We start from the raw sequence: 27,554 nt of genomic DNA on the forward strand, positions 1-27,554 counted from the left end.
TCACACTTCTCTTATTTGCGTTTTCCATGCACTCAATCAAACCACTGATATCATCCTACAGTAGACAGCCATTTTCTTCACTATCAACTTACATGTTCAACGCAGTATCACCTGCAAATTTCTCTATCTCCCAAATTTTATCTAAATCATTAAGATATACCATAAGCAGAAAGGGACCCAAAACTGAGCCCGCTGGAAAGAGTTTAGAAGAAGTATCACCTCTTATTTTAACTTTTGTTTTCCCATAAAACATGTTTCGGTGAGTTTGTTTTTAAACTGAAGGCTGTAATTATTACACATTCAGGAGTGGTTACTTGCACAACCTGAATTGTAAATGTAATTCTAATTGGGCATCAAGTTGCTAAATGGTCCGGTGAGGTTTCAGGTGGATCCATATTAGAATGAGACAATTAGCAAGTACCCAGTCATTATGACCATGATTATAAATTAGCTGCCTTCTTTTACAGAATATCCAACAGACAATGGCCAGTATTAACTAGCTTCTATTGTATTGTTCAGATACTTAATACAGATATACACAGATACTTAATACAATTTAATTTGATTTGTGTAAGAAATTGAACATCCATTTTCAGTCTATCATTACCAGGTTACAGACTCTTATCAATATCATACCTTCCAGGCCACGATCAGTTTTGTTTGGCATGTTGCAGTATCGATAGGCCTCATATATTGGGTCCAACTTTGGAGGAGCAGTGTACAGATTTACTAATATTCGTTTTCGGCTTTTAGCAACCATTCCATCCTCTTTTGGTTGTGTCATAGGAATCAAGTGCACTGGAAGGAAAAATTAAAGAAACCTTAGTCACTTTCCGATACAACAGGCATAACCACTACAATCTCAAGACATTTGTGAAAGGAAGGACTTTTCGGGTTTAATAACAGGAGTGGTAATACACACACAGTAACCATATATTGTCACAAAGGGGTGGTTTTCGATTTAATTAGGAAGGGGATAAACTGTTTCCCTTTAATTTATCACTATTTTATCGTTTCCCTATCCTAAGGCAAATCTCATCATGGGACACAATTACTCAGGCACTGCCCAACGTTAAGTACTTCAATTGAGTATGAAAAACATTGTAAGCATTGAAAGACTATTAAAATAGGAGAAACATCACAGCTAGATAAATCCCTGTTCCCTCTTGATATTTACCAACAAATGTAGGATATGAATCAGAGATTGGAACAGAAGTAGATTCTCCTCTTTCTAACTGAGACATGCAAGGATAATTGGCCCTTCAGCTAAACATAGAATTAATCTTTTCCTCACACTTAAATTTCTTGGCCTACATAGCCAGGTGTATCATGCAATGTTTGCCCACGAAGCTAACTGGGGTAGCTGACATCCATGATTCCAAAGGTATGCTACAGGTATGAAGGAACAGGGAAGCATCTATTCTCAAATGAAATTCTCCTCACTGAAGCAAAAGCAGTGCATTTTTGCGAGTAATACCACTGTTCAAAGTTTATGAATCTTAGCTTTGGAAAGAGAAGGATAATAGAACATTGTCTCCATGCTGACATCAAAACCTGTCGTGGGTTGGGGGAGGGGCGATATGGGTAATAATACCAAGACAGGGCTTCCTCCTAAGGACACAGAACACCTTCTAAAGGGAGTACTCCAATTCGTTGCCATTTGTAGCCTGAACTGGAAAGGTAACTGGCACCTTCATTCTGCCTTTCCCAGTAGGATGTATCATTGTCGTGGAGATCTAAACAGGCCCTTACCTGGTTAATAATTAGCCAGATAAGGGCCTGGGTTGGTTTGCTGATGTCTGATCTTTCACTGCACTAATGGGGAGTCAATTTGGGAATGGGGAAGGAGCAGGTAGGTAGTGGGCTGTCTACTTACCTTATTTTCTAGGACCCCTGACTGAAAATAAAGCTATGGAGCGATCTTAAAAGACCCAACCCTACTTTTCTCAATTCTAGGCATGGCCCCATTCCACAGCTCCCTCATTGCACATCCTTTTTCTCCATTCTCTCGTTTCCACTGCCTAGTCTCTTCCCATCTCTTTAAGATTAACAAACCACAATATGGGTTTCTGAGATTCTCATTCCCCCTCCTTCCTCCATTTTTGAATTTCCAGGCCATTCTAGCTTCTAACACTGAAGATTGCAATTGCTATAAACTCTTTACACAGGGGATCAACCAATGCTTACAGAAAACGTTCACAATGCTTTGTAAAGGTTGCACATGCTGGTAGAAATAACTAAAGATCAGCAAATCAATACCTTTTAGTGAGCGAAGAAATAGTTAGGTCAATTGATAAATTGGAGCAATTACTGAGAAACTGTTCCATTGATATTTGAAAATCAGGAGTAAATAATCTTTAAATGCACATTGAAAATGGGTTTTTGAAGAAGACAGCTAACCAGAAAAGGCTGAGCTTCAAAACTGCAGAAAAATGGTGAAAATTGCTACAGGCAATCACTCTTTCCAGCTCCATTAACTTTCCGGAAGCAGTTCAATTTTTTTTTTAATTTGTGGGCTGCAAGATATCTGCCAGAAGACATCATTGGGAGCCAACTGCAACGTTAAAACGAAGACTATTTGGACAGGTCTTCACCAGATGGGTGACAGTGGAGGTTAGGAAAGGTCAAAGCTTCTCAACTGCTTTGGCTTCCACTCGCATGGCTCCCACTGGGATTTAAAATCTGCGTTTCATTTAAATTGAGAGCTAGGAATTAGGAATTTGATTATACAGGGCATTGGAGAGGCCACTTTTGGAATACTGCATGCAATTCTGGTCTCCATGCTATAGGAAGAGTACTGTAAAACTTGAGAGGGTTCAGAAAAGATTTACAAAGATGTTACCAGGGTTGGAGGGTTTGACCCAAATGGACAGGGTGAATAGGCTGTTTTACCCGGAGCATCAGAGGCTGAGGTGCCCCTGTAGAAGTTTATAAAATCATGAGGGGCATGAATAGGGTGAATGGACACGGTGTTTGTCCTGGGTTGGGGGGAATCCAAAATGAGAGGATATAGGTTTAAGGTGAGAGGGGCACGATTTAAAAGGGATCTAAGGGGCATCTTTTTCACGCAGAGGATGGTGCGTGTATGGCATGAGCTGACAGAGGAAGTGGTGGAGGCTGGTACAATTAAAAAGCATCTGGATGGGTATATGAATAGGAAGGGTTAAGAAGGATATGAACCAAATGTTAGCAAATGGGACTAGATTAACTTAGGATAACTAGTCAGCATGGATGAGTTGGACCAAAGAATCTGTTTCCTTGCTGTACTTCTCTATGACTCTACATCTAAAGTACAGTGTGCACTTGTTGATTCCTGCTCCAATATTCATATTACAACTGTATTAGTTTATTGAACTTAAAATTACACCTGACAGTATTAGGAAATGAATATTTGTTCGGATCATTATATTCTCCCTGCAAGGTAGGAGAGTAACTTCAGTCTGTGTCCATTGCAAGATGCTCTTTTATTTTAAAAGAGGCACTTGCTTTTCAAAAAGTAGTAAGTGAAAGAGATTTCATAAGCTTAGTTTAATATCCAAAGCTATGATTTTACAGTCAAGCTAATGTTTCCAAAGAGTTGAATGTTCACGCAGTATATTGCCACGCTGCTGGTTCTGACTGGGTTGTGGTGGGGTGGTGTTGGGTCTCTGTTGAGAGGCTTGTGACTTAAGTATTTGGTCATTTGAATAGCTACTCAAGAGTTGGCTGTGGGTATAATGTACCTAACTTTTTAAAAATATAATTAGGACAAATTGTAAAACACATAAATAGTCATGATGTTAAGTCAAGAAGCATAACAGCGAAGTCTTTTTCTAACTCTCTGCAGAAAATTTATTAAGAGTGGAAGTTTGAATAGTATTCTTTTCAAACATAAGTGCTATGTCATTTCAATAAAGATCTGATCTTAATGCATTTATTGCCAATTAATTTTTACAAGTAACAGTCCAGTGATTTGATGTGTCCATATGCTGAGAGATGACGGAGATTATGGGCTGATTCTTACATTTTTGGCAAACTGTCAGTTTTGTCAAGTTTCATGGTAGGGTGATCTGTTCTCTCAAACAAGACTTAACAAGATTTCTCCTGCCACATTACCAAACTGAACTCATTAACTATCTACTCTGCCCCAATGGTGTACAACCCATCAGCTTTCGTCCCCATTCTACAACTCACCATTTCTGGAAAACATTGCCACTGCCTGAAAATGACTGGCATCCCTGGCAGTGATGTCATTTTTAAAAGCCTGTTTGCACATGTGAACAAGTACTGTTAGTCCAGAGCTGCCCTGCGCATTTCCTGACATTTTCCTTGGACATGGCAGAGAAGGGAATATTGACACCATAAATCTGGACCATTGACCAGAGATGTCCTGATGGATCTCTTCCCCCCAGGACCAGCAGTAAAGGCCATGATATCAGACTGTGCTAGACTGGTTCCATCTGGATCAATGCAGTCTCAGCTGTCTGAAAGAATGCACAGAATTGTAGGAAGAAGGTTACTTCTCCACTCTACCAGCATATGGGCTACCACCTCTCTCTGATTCTTCACACTCGCTATCTGTTATTGTAATCACCGCTCACCAAGACTCATTATTGTCAGCAACATCTTGCCCCACTCCAACCCCTAACAGCACTAACCCAAAGTTTGGGTGAAGATTTGTAGCTCGGGTACTCGTTGTTGTGGTTCTGTTCGCCGAGCTGGGAATTTGTCTTGCAAACGTTTCGTCCCCTGTCTAGGTGACATCCTCAGTGCTTGGGAGCCTACTGTGAAGCGCTTCTGTGATGCTTCCTCCGGCATTTATAGTGGCTTGTCTCTGCCGCTTCCGGTTGTCAGTTCCAGCTGTCCGCTGCAGTGGCCGGTATATTGGGTCCAGGTCGATGCGTTTGTTGATAGAATCTGTGGATGAGTGCCATGCCTCTAGGAATTCCCTGGCTGTTCTCTGTTTGGCTTGTCCAATAATAGTAGTGTTGTCCCAGTCGAATTCATGTTGCTTGTCATCTGCGTGTGTGGCTACTAAGGATACCTGGTCGTGTCGTTTTGTGGCTAGTTCGTGTTCATGGATGCGGATGGTTAGCTGTCTTCCTGTTTGTCCTATGTAGTGCGACCACTAGGACTCATAATAGCACACAAACCAACAGCCACTCTCAGACAACAACTCACCAGAACGAAGGACACAATACCCAGCATGAGCAAAACCAATGTAGTGTACAAAATCCCATGCAAGGACTGCACAAAACACTACATAGGACAAACAGGAAGTCAGCTAACGATCCGCATCCATGAATACCAACTAGCCACAAAACGACACGACCAGCTATCCTTAGTAGCCACACACGCAGATGACAAGAAACATGAATTCGACTGGGACAACACTACTATTATAGGGCAAGCCAAACAGAGAACAGCCAGGGAATTCCTAGAGGCATGGCACTCATCCACAGATTCAATCAACAAACACATCGACCTGGACCCAATATACCGGCCACTGCAGCGGACAGCTGGAACTGACAACCGGAAGCGACAGAGACAAGCCACTATAAATGCCGGAGGAAACATCACAGAAGCGCTTCACAGGAGGCTCCCAAGCACTGAGGATGTCACCTAGACAGGGGACAAAACGTCTGCAACACAAATTCCCAGCTCGGCGAACAGAACCACAACAGCACTAACCCATTAGGCACTCTGCGATGCCTACTCACTCACTTGGGAGACTTTCCCATTTGCAGCAGAAGTAATAGTTATACCACCCACTTTCATCTCCCTTAATCCTCCCTCTCTCTCTTAATTCTGTCTTATTGTGGGCCATTTTCTCCTGAAAGAGTTAAGACTGGTGGTGGGCTGCCTACATTCGACTCCTCATCCCTGATGATAAAATCCAGATCTTGACCGCTTTGAGTAGTTAACCAACCATGTCCAATCTCCTAGGTTGGTCTCAGAGGCAGCCCTCAACTTATTATTCCTGGATCTCTTAAGCAAAGGCTATGTCCATTGACTTGATTGAAGCTTGCTGACAAACAAGGACAATGTTCCTGGCTTTGTGTCTGCCCTAAATGCCATGGCAAGACAGCAGCGCTTTCAGCTAATATCTCTGGCTGAAGGCAAGGCACAAAAAGGCAAGGCAGAAATACTCAAGGTAGGCTCAAAGTTAATGAGCACAAAGAAAGGAAGCAAACAGCTTGAAGATGCATCCTGGTCCAATCGATGAACTGAATAAAAGTCCCTGAGCATACAGCATCCTTGCTGCAGCATTACATGATAGTTGCCAGTGCAGCATCAAGGTTCAGAAAACTCCTTTAAGTGGATCAAAGATGTGCCATGAGGATCCTTAGAGGCTGGCAAATGGCAGAAACTAAGGCTGATGGATGTGGGGTGTGTATGGCCTCTGTCCACGCGGAATGCACTAAGATGTTGGTGCCGGGTGTTCAGTGAGGTTCTTGAGTAAGCAGTGAGCTGAAATCAATGGGTACCTGCTCTGCCTTCCTTAGCAAGGATTTTTGATGTCCAGTTTGCTCATGACAGGCGGTAGAATGGAAAGCTGCATATGAATGAAGCAAGATCTGCACTTTATAAAACAAGTTAATTAGCAACAATCCTCTCAATTTGCAAGTTGACACTGCTGAGTGAAAATCTTGCCTTGACATCTGGAACTCAGTTAACAAATGCAATCAGTTGCTTCTGAAATCAGGTGAGGTCTTGCTGTATTTGATGCACAATTCTGCCACATTGTGCCCCATAGCCTACGTCCTTTAGGCCCCCATAAGATTTTATCCATTACTCTGTGAGAGTCAAACTCTTTTGATTTAAATAGAATTGTTCAGTAATTAATTGCTTTACTTCATGGAACATTATTCATACTTTTCATCAAGCTGCTCTACAAATTTTCACAACTGACCTAACTGTGCAAAGATTGGGATGTTTAAACATCCACAGTTAACATGGATGGATTTCAAAGGGAGCTTTGCTCCAGGAACTTGATACATTAATGCAACGTTATGATCTGCAGAGTTGAGGGAAATTAGTAAAATACATTCATTGTGCTAAAGACAACTTTTAGTGGATCAAACATCCTCTGCAATTACTTAGAAATTATAGCAATATCTGTAGAAAGCTTAAACTGAACAAAACTCTTGTCACCTGTCCCCACTGGAGAACTCACTGCACATTTTCACCCAGGACTTCTCATTCTGGGAGCAGCAACGCTTATGGTATTAGGTGCTGTATTCAGTAAGCTCTGTGACAGTGTCCCTGCCTCTGGGCCAGGAGATCGGATTCAAGCCCCATCTGTTCCAGTGACGCATAATAATATCCCTAAACATGTTGATTAGAGTTGAAGAGAGTTGGATCAAATCAGTGTTAGGAAATTAACAGAGTAAGATTTCCAAGGAATGTATCCCCACACATCTGCCCCTGCCTCTGAGGCTTAAGTCAACATAAGAGACTTTCACACTGAGTCCCACAAGCAACCCATCAGAAGGTTAAACATCCTGAGCAATCACAGCACATGTACATGCACCAGGTGCTCTTGCAACTTTCCAATGTGCAACAAAGATTTAAGTCCAGATGTTGTCACTCTAGTCTGAATTTTCCCACGTTTAATGTTTGCCAATTAAAACAAATAAAAATATATTTAGCAAAAATGTATTTTCAAATAATATTCTGTGCATAATATGGGATAGTTAACATTCCAGCAATATTTCATCATACAAATATTAATTAGATACAGAAAGAAATTGTTCCTAATGCTTAATAGCTGTGGCTAATGCTTAATAGAACATGTTGTTCTCCAGCCATTATCAGTTCATAGCAAATACAGCAAGTAGTAGTGAGAAAATTTTGAACAGTAATTTTACTGTTGCTTTACCTGTTCAGTGATGCTTATTGCCCAATCACATTGGGTTTTGAAAACTACTTCATAATGTGACCCAGTTATAAATTTGGCTACTTCTCATGCTATTTCAAACAACCTCCAATCAAACAAAAGCTTTTTTGGTGCCCTTGATTTATATCTCAACATATATGTGAATAGATATAATCCTGCACTGGAAACAGGGTCACACTACCATATCCGATTATTGTGGGCCCATGCTATTTCATCAGAGAAAATTCACAACTTTTATAAATTGAAGAAATAAGAAAAATGCAATTTTGAAATGTGCTGTTTCTTGAACAAGATCAGGTGTTCAACAGTAAGAATTCTGATAAAGGTCACTGACCTGAAATATTAACCCCCTTTCTCTCTCCACAAGTGGTGCCAAACCTGGAGACCATTTCTAGCATTTTCTGTTTTTATTTACTAAGGGTCTGATAGGACCAGGCACACCAGACTAAACATGCAAATATATGGCTATCTACACAACTAATATGACTACTTGAACAGTAAGTTCTCCAGTGGGGACAGGGGGACAAAAGAGTTTTTCAGTTTAAGCTTTCTCCAGATATTGTTATAATTTCTAAGTAACTGCCGAGGATGTTTGATCCACGAAAAGGTGTCTTCAGCACAATGAAAGAATCTTACTAATTTCCCTCAACTCTGCAGATCATAACTTGCTCCATTTCCCAGCTGTGAGTTTAAAGAGATCATTGCCACCTATGACTAAATGGTCACTAAAAGATCCATTAATATTTTTTGTCCTGAAATGTGATGTAATTAAATGCACTCAAATAGCTCATTCCAATTGGCACTTCAATTCCATTCTATTAAGACAAGTTACATCATCACTGTTACTGTTCACTGTTGAATTTCAATAAGCTCAATTTTGGAATCCAAACTATAAATATAATTTGTTGGAGTGATGTTACCAAACCAATAATATAGCTTTTTACTTTTCCAATTCTGTAGTTAGTGCTGTATGTAACAATGAAGATGGAAGTACTGGGAATTATTGATTCATTATTAGCTTCATTTCAATAAGTGCCAGATAGGATAACGCATTCCACCATTAGGCGAGGTTGATAGAGTTATGTATGCCCCAGACTTGACCAATGCTTGTACAGTTTAGCCTGATCTTTCCCTTACCTATTGCCCAATCAATTCTAGCAAGTCAATGGATCAGACCAAAGCTCTGCAATGGTGGACAATTAATTCCATTGATCTCTGTTCTCATTAATGGCAAAGCCCAGCACTTGAATACAGAAAACAAGTGTTTACAATTATGTATGGCCTGTAGTGCCAATGACACTTCTCAACCACCGACTGAGGAAACAGTCATCATAAAATGTCAGTCTTCAGCTGATTTATGATATTCCACATCAATTCAAAACATAATGGAGTGGGCACAGCAAGAGGCTATAGTCCTTTGACAATATTCCAGCTGTAGTACAGAAGACCTATATTCCAGACCTGGCCAAGCACCTGGCTAAGCAGCTCCAATAGAGCTACAGAGGTTGCATCCATATGGTAAAATAAATGGAATTCTGCCCAGATATGTCCTGTCCACAAAAAGCAAGATATATCCTAACAACTCATTGTACTGTCAGCTTACTCTCAATAATCAAAGTGATGGGAAGACTTATCAGTAGCGCGCCAAGTACCATTTCCTAATCAAGAACTGGTCACCAGCACCCAGTGTGGGATCATTTTCGTCATACTGCCCCAATGTCATCATAAATGTACAATGATACTAACCACACTGTTGGTACAACCATAACTCTGAATGAAAAAATATTAAAGAAACAGTAAAAATAGAACACTGATAGTAGATTCACTATATATGAGTGCACTGTGGGTATTAGATACTCTTGCCCCTGTTGTTTGCTGCACAATAGATTTTCTGGAAATTGAGAACGTGTCATTAAATACACTGCCAAATGATTAACAGCACAAAGTGGTTGATAGTTGTAAACACACACATTAGTTTTCTTGATCTTGTTATCCTAGTATAGTTCAAATTTTAAAAGGAACCTGTTTCATTTTTTCTAGTTTCTATTTGCATATAAGAGCACATTATATGAACTTGCATTTGCAACTGAGAGCTTTGTGCATCAGAAGAGTAGATTGAGAATGTAGGCATGCAGGGCAGTGTGACTCTTAGGATTTTCTGTAAATTACAGTTAATGAATGGAAAATCCTGTGGGGCCCAGGGACACCAAGCTCTGTATTAAGAAACTAAGTTTATTGTACCTACCTTGTGGTGGTTCACCATTAATTTAAAACCAGTCGATAACAAAGCCTGCAGACGATTTGCTTCACTGATAGGTGATCCACTACATACAGAGCTCAAACTAATTGTATTTTCTTTACAATTGGTTATTGGATTCAGTGGTCAATTTACAATGAAAGCAAGGACTGAAAGTCATAACTGAATAATTCTCCCATGACCTGTAAGTGTGTGTGTGAATAGAATAGTGTGTTATATTATTAACAAGCATTCCCTAATTGAGGTAATAACTGCCAAATATTATAAAGGATAACAAACACAGCCCTATAAACATCATTAAAGTCAAAAGAAAATCTGCTGCCAGGTCAAACGCAAGCAGGCTAAAAGTAATAGCTTTATTTACAGGCAAATATGGAGTTGTTAGGCAAGGCAAAATAAATACAAAAGATAACATTGACCTAAAAGGAGATACAAGACCGTTTAGTAGAACACTGTTTCTTTTAGATTTAACCTCAACGAGTCTTCAGTGTGAAGTTCTGGATGATGAGATCAGAGCTTGAGCCTGGGTAAGTGAGTATATACTTTTAACTCAACCTTGTAAGATGTGTTATGAGAAACATCTGGAGCAAGTGAGACATAAACCCCAGTCTTCAGAATCAGAGATAGGGACGCTACCACTGGACCATAAGAACTCCATGGGTATGATGAATTGGAGATCAATAATCACCTGGATTTTGTATGGGATCTCTTTTGACAAGTTGTCAATATTTGTCATCCATAGTCTTCTGAAAGTGTTAGCAACCTTGAATTTATGCAGTGATTAGTACAGAAACCCTAAATTTATAGTGTGTCATTCATCAGTCTACCACCACTGCTCATCAGAGAGTCTTCTATTGGCATATTGCTGTTAGAAAGCCCATAAAAAGTTAAGCTTGTTCAATCTGGACTCGATTGGGAGCAATTTGTCCACTACCATAGCTATGCAACAACCTGGCCTTGAAAATATAATTTTATTTTTGTTAAGTGTTGCTATGTTCTTCTGTTATGGTTAATTACTAGATATTTTAAAATAAATTTTTAAAAACATTTTCTTACATTGGCCGCCATATTTTCCAGCTCTCCATTGGTCAAAGTCATACTTGGCACATAAGATGATCGTTGAGGAGATCAGTTATCTAAGTTCCAGATACTGTATAGAAGTTCCTCAGGATAATGAGCCATCTTCAGCTACTCGATCATTCCATCATAAGATCAGAAATGGAATGTACACAGATGATTGCACAATGTTCAGCACTATTTGCGACTCCTCAGATACTGAAAATGTCCGTGTCCAAATACAGAAGATCTGGACAATAATAAAACTTTTGGCTGTCAAGTGGCAAGCCACATTCATACCACAAAAATGCCAGGAAATGACTATCTCCAAAAGACAGAATCTAACCATGTTTCATCAGCATTCAATGGCATTACCATCACTGAATACATCACAATCAATGTCTTGAGATATACCATTAACCAGAAACTGAATGGAACTAACCATTTAACTCAGTGGCTACAAGAATAGGTCAGAGACTAGGAACTTCAACTAGTAATGCACCTCCTGACTCCCCAAAGTCTGTCCATATCTACAATGCACAAATGAGAATTGTGATGGAATACTTTTGGCTTTCCTGGATGGGTGCAGCTCCAAAAACACTCAAAGAACTTGACATCATCCAGGACTAAGGAGCCGACTTGATTTACACGACATTCACTCTCTCCACCACCAGAGCTCATTGGTAGCAGTGTGTACGATCTACAAGACGCACTGCAGAAATTCACCAAAAATCCTTAGACAGCACCTTCTAAACCCATGACCACTTCCATCCAGCAGAATAAGGGCAGCAGATAATGGAACACCACCACCTGCAACTTTCCCTCAGAATTATTCAGTAACCTGACTTAGAATATAATGCTGCCCCTTTAGTGGTTCCTGGTTCAAAGTCTTGGAAGATCTCCCCTGACAGAGTTGCAGGTCCACACAAAGCACGTGGAGTGCAGCAGTTGAAGAAGGCAGCTCACCACCACCTTCTCAATGGCAACTATGGACTGGTAATAAATGCTGGCCTAGCCATTGTTGCCCATGACTCAGAACATATTTTAGCATTACTCCTTGTGTCTGCTCCCATTTTTATTTTGCTCCATATTAATTGTTTTATAAATATGTTGCGATTTCAGCATTTCTGCTTTCCTGGCTTCCGAGAATTCTTGAACAAGATTGGCTGCTAGGACACTGCAGACCTGTGCTGGGAATTCCCATTAATGCAGACTATAATTCTCTCACTAGACAAATGAATAAAGTTCTTACTGGAGAGATTGTGAGATCACTTACTGAGGCATCCCTCGAGTCAGTACAAACACCTTTGCTTTGGCACTGACCACAAAATCTAGGCTCATGTCTGCCACCTTGTAATGGGGACAGCTCTTTTACTCTTTTGATCATCCTTCCCCAACAAATGGGGTCTTGGCTGACATTTATTAATAGCAAATCAAATTAGGAACATTCAGCCACTATTCTTGAATGATCTTTGTGGTTCTTCCTTAGATATGAAATAAGGCCATCTAAATGAACAAACTTTTCATTATAGTACAATTATTTTTAATCAACCTGTAATGACAAAACTCCAGGGCAGTTGGGAATTGAACCCAGAGGGTAGACACTAGCACTGCATCTCAAGATCCTCTCGTTAGTTTTAAAATATTCATAAAAACGGTTTAGTTTCCTGGTGTTAACTAATTTCTGAATGGATATATTGACACAAATAGTATAGGACAGAGTTAGAAATCACACAATATCAGGTTTATTTGGAAGCACTAGCTTTCGGAGCACTGCTCCTTCATCAGGTGTTTATGGAATAGAAGATCATAAGACACAGAATTTATAGCAAAAGATTACAGTGTCATACAGTGATACATTGAACAAACCCGGATTGTTAAGTCTTTCATCTTTTAGAACGCAGGTTTCGATTTTGATTTCGGTTTTGATTTTAGCATTTCTGCTTTCCTGGCTTCTGAGAGTTCTTAAATACAGTTGGCTGCTAGGACACTGCAGACCTGTGCTGGGAGTTCCCATTAATGGAGGCTATAATTCTCTCGCGAGACAACTGTATAAACTTCTTGTTGGAGAGATTGCGAGATCACTTAGAACCGAAACCTGCATTCTAAAAGATGAAAGACTTAGCAATCCAGGTTTGTTCAATATATCACTGTATCATACTGTAATCTTTTGCGTTAAATTCTGTGTCTTATGATTTTATACTCCATAATCACCTGATGAAGGAACAGCACTCCAAAAGCCAGTACTTCAGGATAAACCTGTTTGACTATAACCTGGTGTTACGTGATTTCTAACCTTCCCCATCCCAGTCCAATATCATCTCCTCCACATCAATACAGGGTAGTATTTCATGTTGAAGATACGGAGTAGATCTTATAATTACCAAGTACATAACCCTGAAAACTTGTACATGGATTTTTTTTTCATTTCAAAAATATACTTTATTCATAAAATGATTTGATGGTCTGTACATTTGGTCATGCCATACATATGTCCACATTTACAAACACAGATCAGAATTTATCATTGCTATATACAGGTCTGTGCATTTTTCAATCTTATGCATATATTTGGCTGAGGCATCAGCAGAGCCCAAAAAAACGTCCGCCTGGGCCCCCTGTTCTTCTTTAGGCAGGTTGATCTTACACGGTGGTCTTTCCCCACCGCGCCTTGGCGGCAGCTGCCCCAAGCTTCAGCGCGTCCCTCAACACGTAGCCCTGGACATTGGAATGTGCCAGTCTGCAACACTCGGTCGGGGTCAACTCCTTCAGCTGGAAGATCAATAGGTTTCGGACCGCCCAGAGAGCATCCTTCACCGAGTTGATGATCCTCCAGGCGCAGTTAATGTTCGTCTCAGTGTGAGTCCGGGGGAACAGGCCGTAGAGCACGGAGTCCCGCGTCATGGCGCTGCTCGGGATGAATCTCGACAAGCACCACTGCATTCCTCTCCAGACTTCCTCTGCATAGGCACATTCCAGAAGGAGGTGTGTGACAGTCTCGTCCCCACCGCAGCCACTTCGAGGGCAGCGTGTGGTGCGGCAGAGAGTCCAGGCGTGCATGAAGGATCTCACAGGCAGAGCCCTTCTCACCACCAGCCAAGCCATGTCTTGGTGCTTGTTGGAAAGTTCTGGCGATGAGGCATTCTGCCAAATGGCTTTGACAGTCTGCTCAGGGAACCGCTCAATAGGATCCACCCTCTCCTTTTCCCGAAGGGTCTCAAGGACACTACGTGCTGACCACTTCCTGATGGACTTGTGGTCAAAGGTGTTTTTCCTCATAAATTTCTCCACGAAGGACAGGTGATACGGAACGGTCCAACTACTCGGAGCGTTCCGCGGCAGCGAGGCCAGGCCCATCCTTCGCAACACCAGGTACAGGTAGAACCTCAGTACGTAGTGACACTTGGTGTTTGCATACCGGAGATCCACGCACAGCTGGATGCAGCCACACACAAAGGTGGCCATCAGGGTGAGGGTGGCATTGGGCGTGTTTTTTCCCCCATTGCAAATTCCCCCTTTGTAAATTGAGTCTCTTCGGACCCGGTCCATCTTTGATCTCCAAATGAATTGGAAGATGGCCCGGGTGACTGCGGCGGCACAGGTCCTGGGGATAGGCCAGACCTGTGCCACCTATAGCAATACTGAGAGTACCTCACACCTGATGACCAGGTTTTTTCCTGCGACGGAGAGTGACCGTTGCCCCCATCTGCCTAGTTTCTGTCTCATCTTCCTGATCCACTCCTCCCAGGTCTTGGCGCACGCCCCAGCCCCCCCGAACCAAATACCCAGCACCTTCAGGTGGTCAGTCCTGACGGTGAAGGGGATCGAGGATCGGTCGGCCCAGTTCCCGAAGAGCATGGCCTCGCTCTTGCCTCGGTTTACCTTGGCCCCCGAGACCCGTTCTAACTGGTCACAGATACACATGAGTCTGTGCACGGACAGTGGATCCGAGCAGAAAACAGCGACGTCATCCATGTACAGGGAGGCTTTAACCTGTAGGCCCCCGCTGCCAGGAATAGTCACCCCTCTCAGGCTTGCATCCTTCCTGATGGATTCAGCAAATGGCTCTATGCAACACACAAACAAGGCGGGTCAGAGGGGGCATCCCTGCCTGACTCCAGATCTTACAGGGCGGCCCGGTGGCACAGTGGTTAGCACTGCTGCCTCACAGCGCCAGAGACCCGGGTTCAATTCCCGCCTCAGGCGACTGACTGTGTGGAGTTTGCACGTTCTCCCCGTGTCTGCGTGGGTTTCCTCCGGGTGCTCCGGTTTCCTCCCACACTCCAAAGATGTGCAGGTCAGGTGAATTGGCCATGCTAAATTGCCCGTAGTGTTAGGTAAGGGGTAGATGCAGGGGTATGGGTGGGTTACGCTTCGGCGGGGCGGTGTGGACTTGTTGGGCCGAAGGGCCTGTTTCCACACTGTAAGTAATCTAATCTAATCTAATCTAATCTATCTGATTCCCACCCATTGATTGAGACTGCACTGACAATGTTCGTGTAGAGCAGTCTGATCCAATTTCCGATTCCCTCCCCAAAGCCCATTTTGGAGAGGACATCCCTCATATATGTATGCGATATCCTGTCAAAGGCTTTCTCCTGGTCCAGGCTGATGAGGCAGGTGTCCACCCCCCTGTCCTGCACGTAGGCGATCGTATCCCTGAGGAGTGCAAGACTCTCAATGATCTTCCTGCCCGGTACAGCACAGGTTTGGTCCGGGTGGATCACCGATCCCAGAGCAGACCTGACCCGGTTGGCAATGACCTTTGACAAGATTTTGTAGTCTGTATTTAACAGTGAGATCGGTCTCCAATTTCTAAATTTCCTCCCTCTCCCCCTTCCGCTTGTAGATGAGGGTGATGGTGCCTTTCCTCATGGAACCTGCCCGAAGCATACTGACATACACCTCCAGCAGGTCCTGGCCGATCAAGTCCCAAAGAGTGGAATAAACCTCGACCGGTAAGCCGTCGCTTCCGGGAGTTTTATTCTTTTCGAAGGACTCGAGGGCCTTGGTCAGTTCATCCAGAGATAGCGGCTGGTCCAGCGTCTCTCGTGTTCCGTCATCTAGGACCTCCGTGATAGAGGACAGGAACGACTGGGAGGCCGCGCTGTCGGTTGGCTTCGAGTCATACAGGCTGGCGTAGAAGGATTTGCTGATCCTCATGACGTCAGCCTGAGATGACGTTACCGAGCCATCTTCTTTCTTCAGGCTGCTGAGCACGGAGCTCTCTTTGTGCACCTTCTGGAAGAAGAAACGTGAGCACGTCTCGTCCTGCTCCACCGAGCGGACCCTGGACCGGAAGATTATCCTGGAGGCCTCCGAGGCAAAGAGCGAGGCTTGCTGGCCCTTCACCTCCTTGACGTCCTCAGTGACATCGACCCCCATCGTCTGCAGCAGGAGCAGGTTCTGCATACTTTCCTGGAGCTGGGACAGTTTTCCCCGCCTCTCTCTCGCCTCCTGGACACCTTTGAGGATAAAGAACCTCTTGATGTTCCTTTTTACCGTTTCCCACCAGTCCGCTGGAGACTCAAAGAGGGGCTTCACGGTTCTCCAACCTGCGTAATCCCTCTTGAGCTCTTCGATGTTTCCCGGGGTCAACAGCTTAGTGTTCAGTTTCCACGTTCCCTTGCCCACCCGCTGTTCGTCCTGTAGGTGACAGTCGGCCAGCAGGAGGCAGTGGTCAGAGAAGAACACCGGCTTGACGTCGGTGGATCTGACCGAGAGCGTTCGGGACACAAACAGGTAATCTATCCTTGAGCGGATAGACCCGTCTGCCCGTGACCAGGTGTATCTACGCTGCGCTCCATCTGCAGGGGCGCTGAAGACGTCGTGCAGCTTGGCGTCTTTGACCATTTCCATCAGGGCCCTGGACGTAGCGTCCGGTTTACTGTCCCCCCCGCCGGATCGTCCATCTGCATCAATGATGCAGTTGAAGTCTCCGGCCAGAATGACCGGCCTGGACGTAGCCAGCAGCAGTGGAAGCTGTTGCAGGACGGCCAACCGTTCACTCTTACCCACTGGGGCGTACACGTTGATTAGTCTCACGGGAGCGTTTCTGTATTTGACGTCCACGACGAGGAGGCGCCCGCCCACCACCTCCTTAACCTCGGAGATGGTGAAGTTGCCTCCCCGCAACAGGATACCCAGGCCGGAGGCGCGGCTATCGTTGCCCCCCGACCACACTGACGGCCCGTGGGCCCACAAGCTCGACCATCTCCTGTAACTGCTGAGGTGCGGTATCCCACACTCCTGCAGAAACAGGATATCGGCTTTGACGTTGGCCAGGAAGGCCAGTGTTGAAACACATCGCGTAGCCGCTTTAATGCTACGCACATTTATGCTGGCAATTTTAAACCCCATTTTAACAGTTTACGGGGTTCCCAGTGTCCATTTGCTTCTGGTCTTGCTCCAGTGGGGTAGCTGCGTGCATCCCCGTGGTGACAGCAAACTGCTGGACCTTCCCAGGGCTGAGGTAATTGTCCAGCTCCACGCTGGAGTCATTTCCCCGCTCTGGTGTCATCGTGTCAGACCCAGGGTCCGCATCGCCCCGTTCTCCATCTGACAGCAGGGCTGTCACTGGGACGCTGCTCCCAGTTCCCTGGAGCTGTGGGCCGGTGGGTACCCCTTGGTTCTCACCGGGTAGGTGGAGGCCTTCACCCACCCCCTCAGAGGGATCGTCTTTTCCTTCTTGGGCGGTGCAGGCAGTACACGTCCACTTTTTTTTTGTTTATTTTTTATTTCAAAAATATACTTTATTCATAAAATGATTTGATGGTCTGTACATTGGATCATGCCATACATATGTCCACATTTACAAACACAGATTCGACTTTATCCTTGTCCTTTACAATCCTGTGCATTTTTCAATCTTGTACATATACATATATTTGGCTGAGGCATCAGCAGAGCCCAAAAAAACGTCCGCATGGGCCCCCTGTTCTTCTTTAGGCAGGCCGATCTTACACGGTGGTCTTTCCCCACCGCGCCTTGGCGGCAGCTGCCCCAAGCTTCAGCGCGTCCCTCAACACGTAGTCTTGGACCTTGGAATGTGCCAGTCTGCAACACTTGGTCGGGGTCAACTCCTTCAGCTGGAAGATCAACAGGTTTCGGACCGCCCAGAGAGCGTCCTTCACCGAGTTGATGATCCTCCAGGCGCAGTTAATGTTCGTCTCGGTGTGAGTCCTGGGGAACAGGCCGTAGAGCACGGAGTCCCGCGTCACGGAACTGCTCGGGACGAACCTCGACAAGCACCACTGCATTCCTCTCCAGACTTCCTCTGCATAGGCACATTCCAGAAGGAGGTGTGTGAAAGTCTCGTCCCCACCGCAGCCACTTCGAGGGCAGCGTGCGGTGCGGCAGAGAGTCCGGGCGTGCATAAAGGATCTCACAGGCAGAGCCCTTCTCACCACCAGCCAAGCCACGTCTTGGTGCTTGTTGGAAAGTTCTGGCGATGAGGCATTCTGCCAAATGGCTTTGACAGTCTGCTGAGGGAACCGCTCGACAGGATCCGCCCTCTCCTTTTCCCGAAGGGTCTCAAGGACGCTACGTGCTGACCACTTCCTGATGGACTTGTGGTCAAAGGTGTTTTTCCTCATAAATTTCTCCACGAAGGACAGGTGATACGGAACGGTCCAACTACTCGGAGCGTTCCGCGGCAGCGAGGCCAGGCCCATCCTTCGCAACACCGGGGACAGGTAGAACCTCAGTACGTAGTGACACTTGGTGTTTGCATACCGGAGATCCACGCACAGCTGGATGCAGCCACACACAAAGGTGGACATCAGGGTGAGGGTGGCATTGGGCGTGTTTTTTCCCCCATTGCACCGGTCTTTGTACATAGAGTCTCTTCGGACCCGGTCCATCTTTGATCTCCAAATGAATTGGAAGATGGCCCGGGTGACTGCGGCGGCACAGGTCCTGGGGATAGGCCAGACCTGTGCCACATATAGCAATACTGAGAGTACCTCACACCTGATGACCAGGTTTTTTCCCGCGATGGAGAGCAACCGTTGCCCCCATCTGCCTAGTTTCTGTCTCATCTTCCTGATCCGCTCCTCCCAGGTCTTGGCGCACGCCCCAGCCCCCCCGAACCAAATACCCAGCACCTTCAGGTGGTCAGTCCTGACGGTGAAGGGGATAGAGGATCGGTTGGCCCAGTTCCCGAAGAGCATGGCCTCGCTCTTGCCTCGGTTTACCTTGGCCCCCGAGGCCCGTTCGAACTGGTCGCAGATGCACACGAGTCTGTGCACGGACAGCGGATCCGAGCAGAAAACAGCGACGTCATCCATATACAGGGAGGCAGTACACATTTTTTTTTTATTTCAAAAATATACTTTATTCATAAAAAGATTTGATGGTCTGTACATTTGATCATGCCATACATATGTCCACATTTCCAAACACAGATTCGAATTTATCAATGTCATTTACAATCCTGTGCATTTTTCAATCTTGTACATATATTTGGCTGAGGCATCAGCAGAGCCCAAAAAAAACATCTGTATGGGCCCCCTGTTCTTCTTTAGGCAGGCCGATCTTACACGGTGGTCTTTCCCCACCGCGCCTTGGCGGCAGCTGCCCCAAGCTTCAGCAGTACACATCCACTTTTTTTTTATTTCAAAAATATACTTTATTCATAAATGATTTGATGGTCTGTACATTGGATCATGCCATACATATGTCCATATTTACAAACACAGATTCGACTTTATTCTTGTCATTTACAATCCTGTGCATTTTTTCAATCTTGTATATATACATATATTTGGCTGAGGCATCAGCAGAGCCCAAAAAAACGTCTGTATGGGCCCCCTGTTCTTCTTTCGGCAGGCCGATCTTACACAGTGGTCTTTCCCCACCGCGCCTTGGCGGCAGCTGCCCCAAGCTTCAGCGCGTCCCTCAACACGTAGTCTTGGACCTTGGAATGTGCCAGTCTGCAACACTCGGTCGGGGTCAACTCCTTCAGCTGGAAGATCAACAGGTTTCGGACCGCCCAGAGAGCGTCCTTCACCGAGTTGATGATCCTCCAGGCGCAGTTAATGTTCGTCTCGGTGTGAGTCCCGGGGAACAGGCCGTAGAGCACGGAGTCCCGCGTCACGGCGCTGCTCGGGACGAACCTCGACAAGCACCACTGCATTCCTCTCCAGACTTCCTCTGCATAGGCACATTCCAGAAGGAGGTGTGTGACAGTCTCGTCCCCCCCGCAGCCACTTCGAGGGCAGCGTGCGGTGCGGCAGAGAGTCCGGGCGTGCATAAAGGATCTCACAGGCAGAGCCCTTCTCACCACCAGCCAAGCCACGTCTTGGTGCTTGCCAAACACAGATTCGAATTTATCAATGTCATTTACAATCCTGTGCATTTTTCAATCTTGTACATATATTTGGCTGAGGCATCAGCAGAGCCCAAAAAAAACATCTGTATGGGCCCCCTGTTCTTCTTTAGGCAGGCCGATCTTACACGGTGGTCTTTCCCCACCGCGCCTTGGCGGCAGCTGCCCCAAGCTTCAGCAGTACACATCCACTGCTGTAAGCCCACAACACTCCAGCAGAACTTTCTTCACAAACACCGTCCGATCCACCGGTGTGTGCTCCTCCACCTTCTTCACAGTCACCCTGACTGTGTTCCGAATGCCCTGGCCCGGGCGGCGAGTGGCTGCTGAGGCCATAGCTCTGAGGTTGGCTGGTCCCTGAATTGGCGTTCGGCCGAAGCCAGCATAAAGATCCACCAAGAGCTGGTCAGCACAACCAAATGAACCTCCAACTTCCAATCACAATCCAGCAATGATCTCTTCACTCGCTCTGATGACTCGCAAATCCACACCTGTCCGGATAAGAAGGGACACTTGATCTTAGCCTCATCCTGGGAGAACCACCTTGGTGATCATGGTATCTCCCCTGCCAGGTAAGTACGTACATGGATTGTACAGTTAACAGTCATTTTTACTGACGTAGGCAATACACAAACTTCACACTATCGCCTCGTTAACAGATTGCTAAGTGCACTGTTGAGTATCTGCATAGCTGAGCGAGGGTTCAAGTTCATACACCACTTAAAGTCATCCTGCATTTCTTCAAAGACATTGAAAAAGGGGAATACGCTGGCTGTAGCAGATGCTGGAAGTGGCTGGAAATGTGGAGCGGGAAAAATATTGAGTAAGTGAACATGCAAATCACAAACAGAGGCCTCCAAAGCTCAACATAGCACTACAGAACTTGGTGTAAGAGCTAGGCGGGTGGATAGAGATCCATTTTCCAGAGGGGGACGTGCTGACACTCCCAGATTAATAGTGGCATGCCCAGATTCTGAAAAGTTTAATGGCATCAAGCTATTGGCAAAGGTCAGCAAAGGCATCTTTCCATGCTACACTGTCAAAAATGAATCCCTAGCCTCACACACAAATGAACAAACACACCCACCACTTCACTTCCCTGACAATCAACTCCATCAATCATGACTCATACTTCACATTTAAAGTTCTGCAAACCTCACATCCACATCTTGTAGCTTGGACATACTGCCAGCCATTCAAACATATTACTCAAATACATGACATCACATTCTCTCAAGAGATATTTCTTGCAACCTGCTCAGAGATGTTATTACACAGCTCGGAAGCAGGTGGAACTTGAACGCAGGCTTCATGGCTTACTGACACTACCACTGCACCACAAGAGTCCCATATTCATTGATATCCTGCAAGGAAGAGGCAAGTGTAAGGGAGCTTCAACTGGTGGCTTCAAGAACTAGTCCACAGGAAACAGGAATGGCTAATGCCCTCATCTCCATGTTGTGGTTCTGTTGGCGATGAGGCAACACTGCAATGAGGCGATAGCCAAACCAGAGATGCCTATTGTAGATGACAGTTTGCAAGTACCTAAACCTCCTCTTTACTTCCCATTTCTTCCTCATCCCATAATCCAATTTGATTGTGAATCTATACTTTAACCACTCCTCACTGCAACGTAATCCATTTGCTTTCCTTCGCCCAGAAACTAAGAAATTCTATCTGGCTAGGCAGTGGTGCAGGAGCAAGAAACAGAAAAGGAAATGGAAGATGAAGAAGAAGATGCATCATCACCGAATCTCATGTTGGCAGCGACCAGTTCTGACGCTGTCACACACATAACTCGGAGGGGAGAACAGAGGAAAGATCTTCATTTGGTGAGATACTGGGTATGAGTGGCCTGCAGCCAGAACACAGGCAGAAGTTTGCACAGTTGGCAGCTTCTTAGAGAACTAGGTAGTTAGGTGAGTTCTGCTGCAAAGGATTATATTGCTGTATATCTTTCTTTCATTCTGTGTTATTGGCCCTCAACATAAACTCCACAGCCTTACAAATAAGTTGCCCATTTTCTAGAAACTGTTTCAGGCTGAAGTGGACTGTTCACAGCATGGAGGTTCCATTCAACTCCAAGTTAAACTTTAAACCTTATATAGTCTCCATTGAAAAGTCTGCCTGCAACCATGGACAGCAGCGGCTCAAGATCACTGACACCTTCACAAGGGCAACTAAGACAGGCTGTAAATATTGGCACAGCCGGGGAGGCCTACGGCCAATAACTGAATAAAATAAAAACACAAAACTCTTGTGACATGTGTTCTCATGAAGGCTCACTGGGCCCAAAATATTAACCTTGCTCCCTCTTCACAGATGCAGCCAGACCTGCTGAGTTTTTCCAGCAATTTCTGATTTTGTTTCTGATTCCGCAGTTCTTTAGGTTTTTTCGTAACAAGCCTGCCATGTGCCATCTGACATTAAAAAATTAAATCAACCTGTTTGGACATGTTATGACACCTTCTGCCCAGAGATACATGACCACAGTACCACAAGGCCCTTGCCATCTGACATATACTATATCAGTACAGGCTGCCAACTAAACCATCCTGTCATTGCCTCTTATATATACACAAATGTTCATTCAGAACATTTTGGCAATTATACCCTGACCACCTAGAAAGAATAAGGCAGCTGATAAAAGGGGGAAGACCATAACCTGCAAGATCTCCAATGTGACATACAGCATCCAGACTGGGAACAATATTGCTGTTCCATCCATATTGCTGGGTCAAATTTATGGAGTTTTCCTTCTGAGTATCATTGTGGGTGTACCAGATGGTCTGCAGCAAATCGAGAAGGCAGCTCACTGCCAAATTTCAAGTGAAATTTGGGATTGGCAATAAATGCTTGCTTTGCCAACAATGTTCCCATCCTATGAAATAATTAAAATAACTAGTGTTTCAAAAGCTCATAAAACAGGAAATCGACAAACACCAATATTACAAAAGTGTGCAATTTATATTATATTCATGATATCCTGAACAATATCTTACCTTTTGGGATACATTGTCCCAAGGGTATAAATCACCAGTTTTCATGTAGCATTAACAGTCACTCTGTTTTAGTGATACTAATGTTTCAGTGTGAATCAGTTTCTGTCTTGAGAACTGTAATGCATGGTTTTCACACCCTCTTTTCCCCAATGGAACAAGCTCTTGGCCTCGTAATTTGGGATTTAATCCCTGATTACAACTGGTGATCACGTACATCTATCAAGAAGTTTCTGGATAATTGGTGAGATATGATATTAAGCAGAACTTCTTGCTCAGATAAGGCGATGGCATGATTATCATTCTATTAATCGAGAGAGCCCGGTAATGTTCTGGGTTTAAATCCCTTCACGGCAGATGGTGGAATTTGAATCCAATAAAAATCTGGAATTAAGAGTTTAACAAGGGTCATTGTTAGTTGTCACAAAAAGCCCATCTGGAGCTCAAAAGGAGCATTAATGTCCTTTAGGGATGGAAACTGCCATCCTTACGTGGTTAAGCCTATATGTGACTCCAGACCTACAACGTGGTTGACTCTTGACTGCCCTCTAGGCAATTAGGGACAGGCAACAAATGTTGGCATAACCAGTGATGCCCACATCCATCAATGGATTAAAAAATACACATCCAAACAGAAACTTTGCATCCGCCTGATCTGGTCGACGTCAATTCAGCTGCATTTGTACTATATTATTGATTCAGTTGTATTTTCCATGCTCAGTTGAGTTTAAACATTTCTGACTTGCTCCCAGTGAAGTTGTTACTTAGATTGGGAAACCGGTCTTACTAGTGTATGTGGATGGGTTATTAGAGGAAACATTGTTCATAACCTCCTGTCCTGCAGAATAGGAGTGGGGCTGTGCGCTGCTGGTTAGCTGAAGAGGATACTGAATCTTATTAACATCTTTGAATTCCAGGGAATTAGTTATATTCATGGAGCAGGTTTCGTAAACCTTAAAATGCACAGTAATGAGCACAGAGATATACAGTAAAGAAACAGACCCTTCCTTCTAACTCGTCCATGCTAACCAGAGATCCTAAAGTAATCTAGTCCCATTTGTCAGCACTTGGCCCATATCCCTCTAAACTCCTACTCGTATACCTATTCAGATGTCTTTTCAATGTTGTAATTGTATTAGTCTCCACCACTTTGTCTGGCAGCTCATTCCATACATGCACCACCCTTTATGTGAAAAAGTTGCCCCGTGAGTCTCTTTTGTATCTTTCCCCTCTCACCCTAAACCTATGCCCTCTAGTTCAACTCCCCCACCCCAGGGAAAAGATCTTGTCTATTTACCCTACCCCATGCTCCACATGATTCTATAAACCTGTGTAAGGTCACCCCTCAGCCTCTGATGCTGCATGGAAAATAGCCCCAGCCTATTTAGCCTCTCTGTATAGCTCAAACATCCTTGTAAATCTTTTCTGAACCCTTTCAAGATTCACAACATCCTACTCATAGGAGGGAGACCAGAACTGTACACAATATTTCAAAAGTGTTTCAAAATAAAGCACATGACACCCTCCCAGCCCTCAGAAGGTTCACAATAATTAACACTTTGATAAGATAGTTAGTATTAAACAAGGTTGTTTGTTTATGAGAAATGCTATCCTATACTAAATGATATTTCACCATCTATCAATAAACATAAATAATGCATGGTTTATGTTCGTCCATTCCCTTCTTTTAAGAAGTGTGGAAATGTTTTTGTCAAGAACAGGTGAAATGGTTGATTTTCATATTTGCACTTTCTCGATGATTTTTCCATTCAACTTGGGCTCTGTATTTAAGGTACTTGGTAACACCACCATTTTTGCTTATGTTCTGAACAGATTGAATGTATTTTTGAATGCATGAGGCAAAATACTAAAACTCTAATGACCTCTTTCATGGAATTGCTTCAAGTCCAACCACAGAAAGCTGCTTCTTTAGGCAGAGTGGAGGTTTAGGAAGGGTGTGACAATGTTTCCCCACACCACAGTGTCTTTTCCAAAATCTGAGCTGCAGCTGGCAGGAGCACTGTCACAAGGGATCTTTGCAATCCCATATTTTCCTCTTTTTACTGGATTTAGAAATTTCCCAATCATCAATTTGCCTTTCAGTGCCTCACTAATTTGCCCATTATTTATGTAATTTATGTTCAATTTAAATAAGAGGAAGGATCATAACTGAAGGTAAGTCCTTGCCTCACCCATTGGATAGCAACAAAACCCTAACTAATTTCTCCCACTATTCATAGACACTGAGCCCAGCTGTAATACTAACATCACCAACTTAATTAGATCTGATAAAGTAGCAGTCTGGGAACCGGATTTAGGCTCTTATAATCTGTACAGCTCAGCTACTCATGAATTAAAGCCATTAAGTTATTATGAGCTTTTACTGCAGCTTTTTTAAGGCAACAATAAATTTTATTGTCGAAGCATCACATCACCATCAGACTTTTATCAGACGTGTATATTGTGACAAATCAATGAATATTGGTTTGCACCTTTGAACTACAACTATGCCATAGGGTGGAACTGTTTGTACATCTTTGCTGTGCTGCTGTCATAGAGATGGAAGTTAGCAAATATAAATATGTAATAAGAAGCATTTCTGCTTCATCACAGCCCAATTGAGGAATACATGGAGTCACGCAGACTGAGAAGTTGATTTTGAAATGGCTAATCTCAGACAGGGTTATAGTTGTACTACTGGAACTTAAAGTTTCTCTTGGTGAGGTGCTCCCTGGCCTCGCTGCCGCGGAACGCTCCGAGTAGTTGGACCGTTCCGTATCACCTGTCCTTCGTGGAGAAATTTATGAGGAAAAACACCTTTGACCACAAGTCCATCAGGAAGTGGTCAGCACGTAGCGTCCTTGAGACCCTTCGGGAAAAGGAGAGGGCGAATCCTGTCGAGCGGTTCCCTGAGCAGACTGTCAAAGCCATTTGGCAGAATGCCTCATCGCCAGAACTTTCCAACAAGCACCAAGACGTGGCTTGGCTGGTGGTGAGAAGGGCTCTGCCTGTGAGATCCTTTATGCACGCCTGGACTCTCTGCCGCACCGCACGCTGCCCTCGAAGTGGCTGCGGGGGGGACGAGACTGTCACACACCTCCTTCTGGAATGTGCCTATGCAGAGGAAGTCTGGAGAGGAATGCAGTGGTGCTTGTCGAGGTTCGTCCCGAGCAGCGGCGTGACGCGGGACTCCGTGCTCTACGGCCTGTTCCCCGGGACTCACACCGAGACGAACATTAACTGCGCCTGGAGGATCATCAACTCGGTGAAGGACGCTCTCTGGGCGGTCCGAAACCTGTTGATCTTCCAGCTGAAGGAGTTGACCCCGACCGAGTGTTGCAGACTGGCACATTCCAAGGTCCAAGACTACGTGTTGAGGGACGCGCTGAAGTTTGGGGCAGCTGCCGCCAAGGCGCGGTGGGGAAAGACCACAGTGTAAGATCGGCCTGCCTAAAGAAGAACAGGGGGCCCATGCGGACGTTTTTTTGGGCTCTGCTGATGCCTCAGCCAAATATATGTACAAGATTGAAAAATGCACAGGATTGTAAATGACAAGGATAAATTCGAATCTGTGTTTGTAAATGTGGACATATGTATGGCATGATCAAATGTACAGACCATCAAATCTTTTATGAATAAAGTATATTTTTGAAATAAAAAAAAAGAAGAAAATAAAATGGCCTCTACTGGAAAGGGTATACTAGATTGCACTGACTTAACGATGCCTTCTGTCAAATCGATTCTAATGCTCTCTGAGACTGGGTTTACACATACAGAACTTCCTTTCATGTAAGGCACCATATGGTAACTGTTATTTATGAAACTAGATGACAGCATCAAGCAGCATATTCAGGAGAGAAGTTTCATGTTCATACTGAAGGGCAGATTAGAGATTGGAATAAAGAAAGGTACAATGCTTCAACATGCATAGACCTACATACTGTCTGACATTACCCAAGAACACAGAGACATGACTAAACTGTGGCGTTTCTATTGTCCCGTGATATGACCTGAAAAAACTATTTAAGCAGAAAG

The 27,554-nt window shown here is 44.4% G+C and overlaps 1 protein-coding gene across 4 annotated transcripts in view; it reads right to left on the minus strand.

Moving 5' to 3' along the window:
- pxylp1 (2-phosphoxylose phosphatase 1) overlaps nt 1–27,554 on the minus strand; it is a 175,639-nt gene that overhangs the window by 66,928 nt on the left and 81,157 nt on the right. For all 4 annotated transcript variants that reach the window (XM_072572796.1, XM_072572794.1, XM_072572795.1 and 1 more), the window contains one exon: nt 637–798. In XM_072572796.1, coding sequence (XP_072428897.1) covers nt 637–798 — 162 coding nt within the window. The remainder of the gene's footprint in view (nt 1–636; nt 799–27,554) is intronic.

This window comes from Chiloscyllium punctatum, chromosome 6, assembly GCF_047496795.1.
Source record: "Chiloscyllium punctatum isolate Juve2018m chromosome 6, sChiPun1.3, whole genome shotgun sequence".
NCBI lineage: Eukaryota > Metazoa > Chordata > Chondrichthyes > Orectolobiformes > Hemiscylliidae > Chiloscyllium > Chiloscyllium punctatum.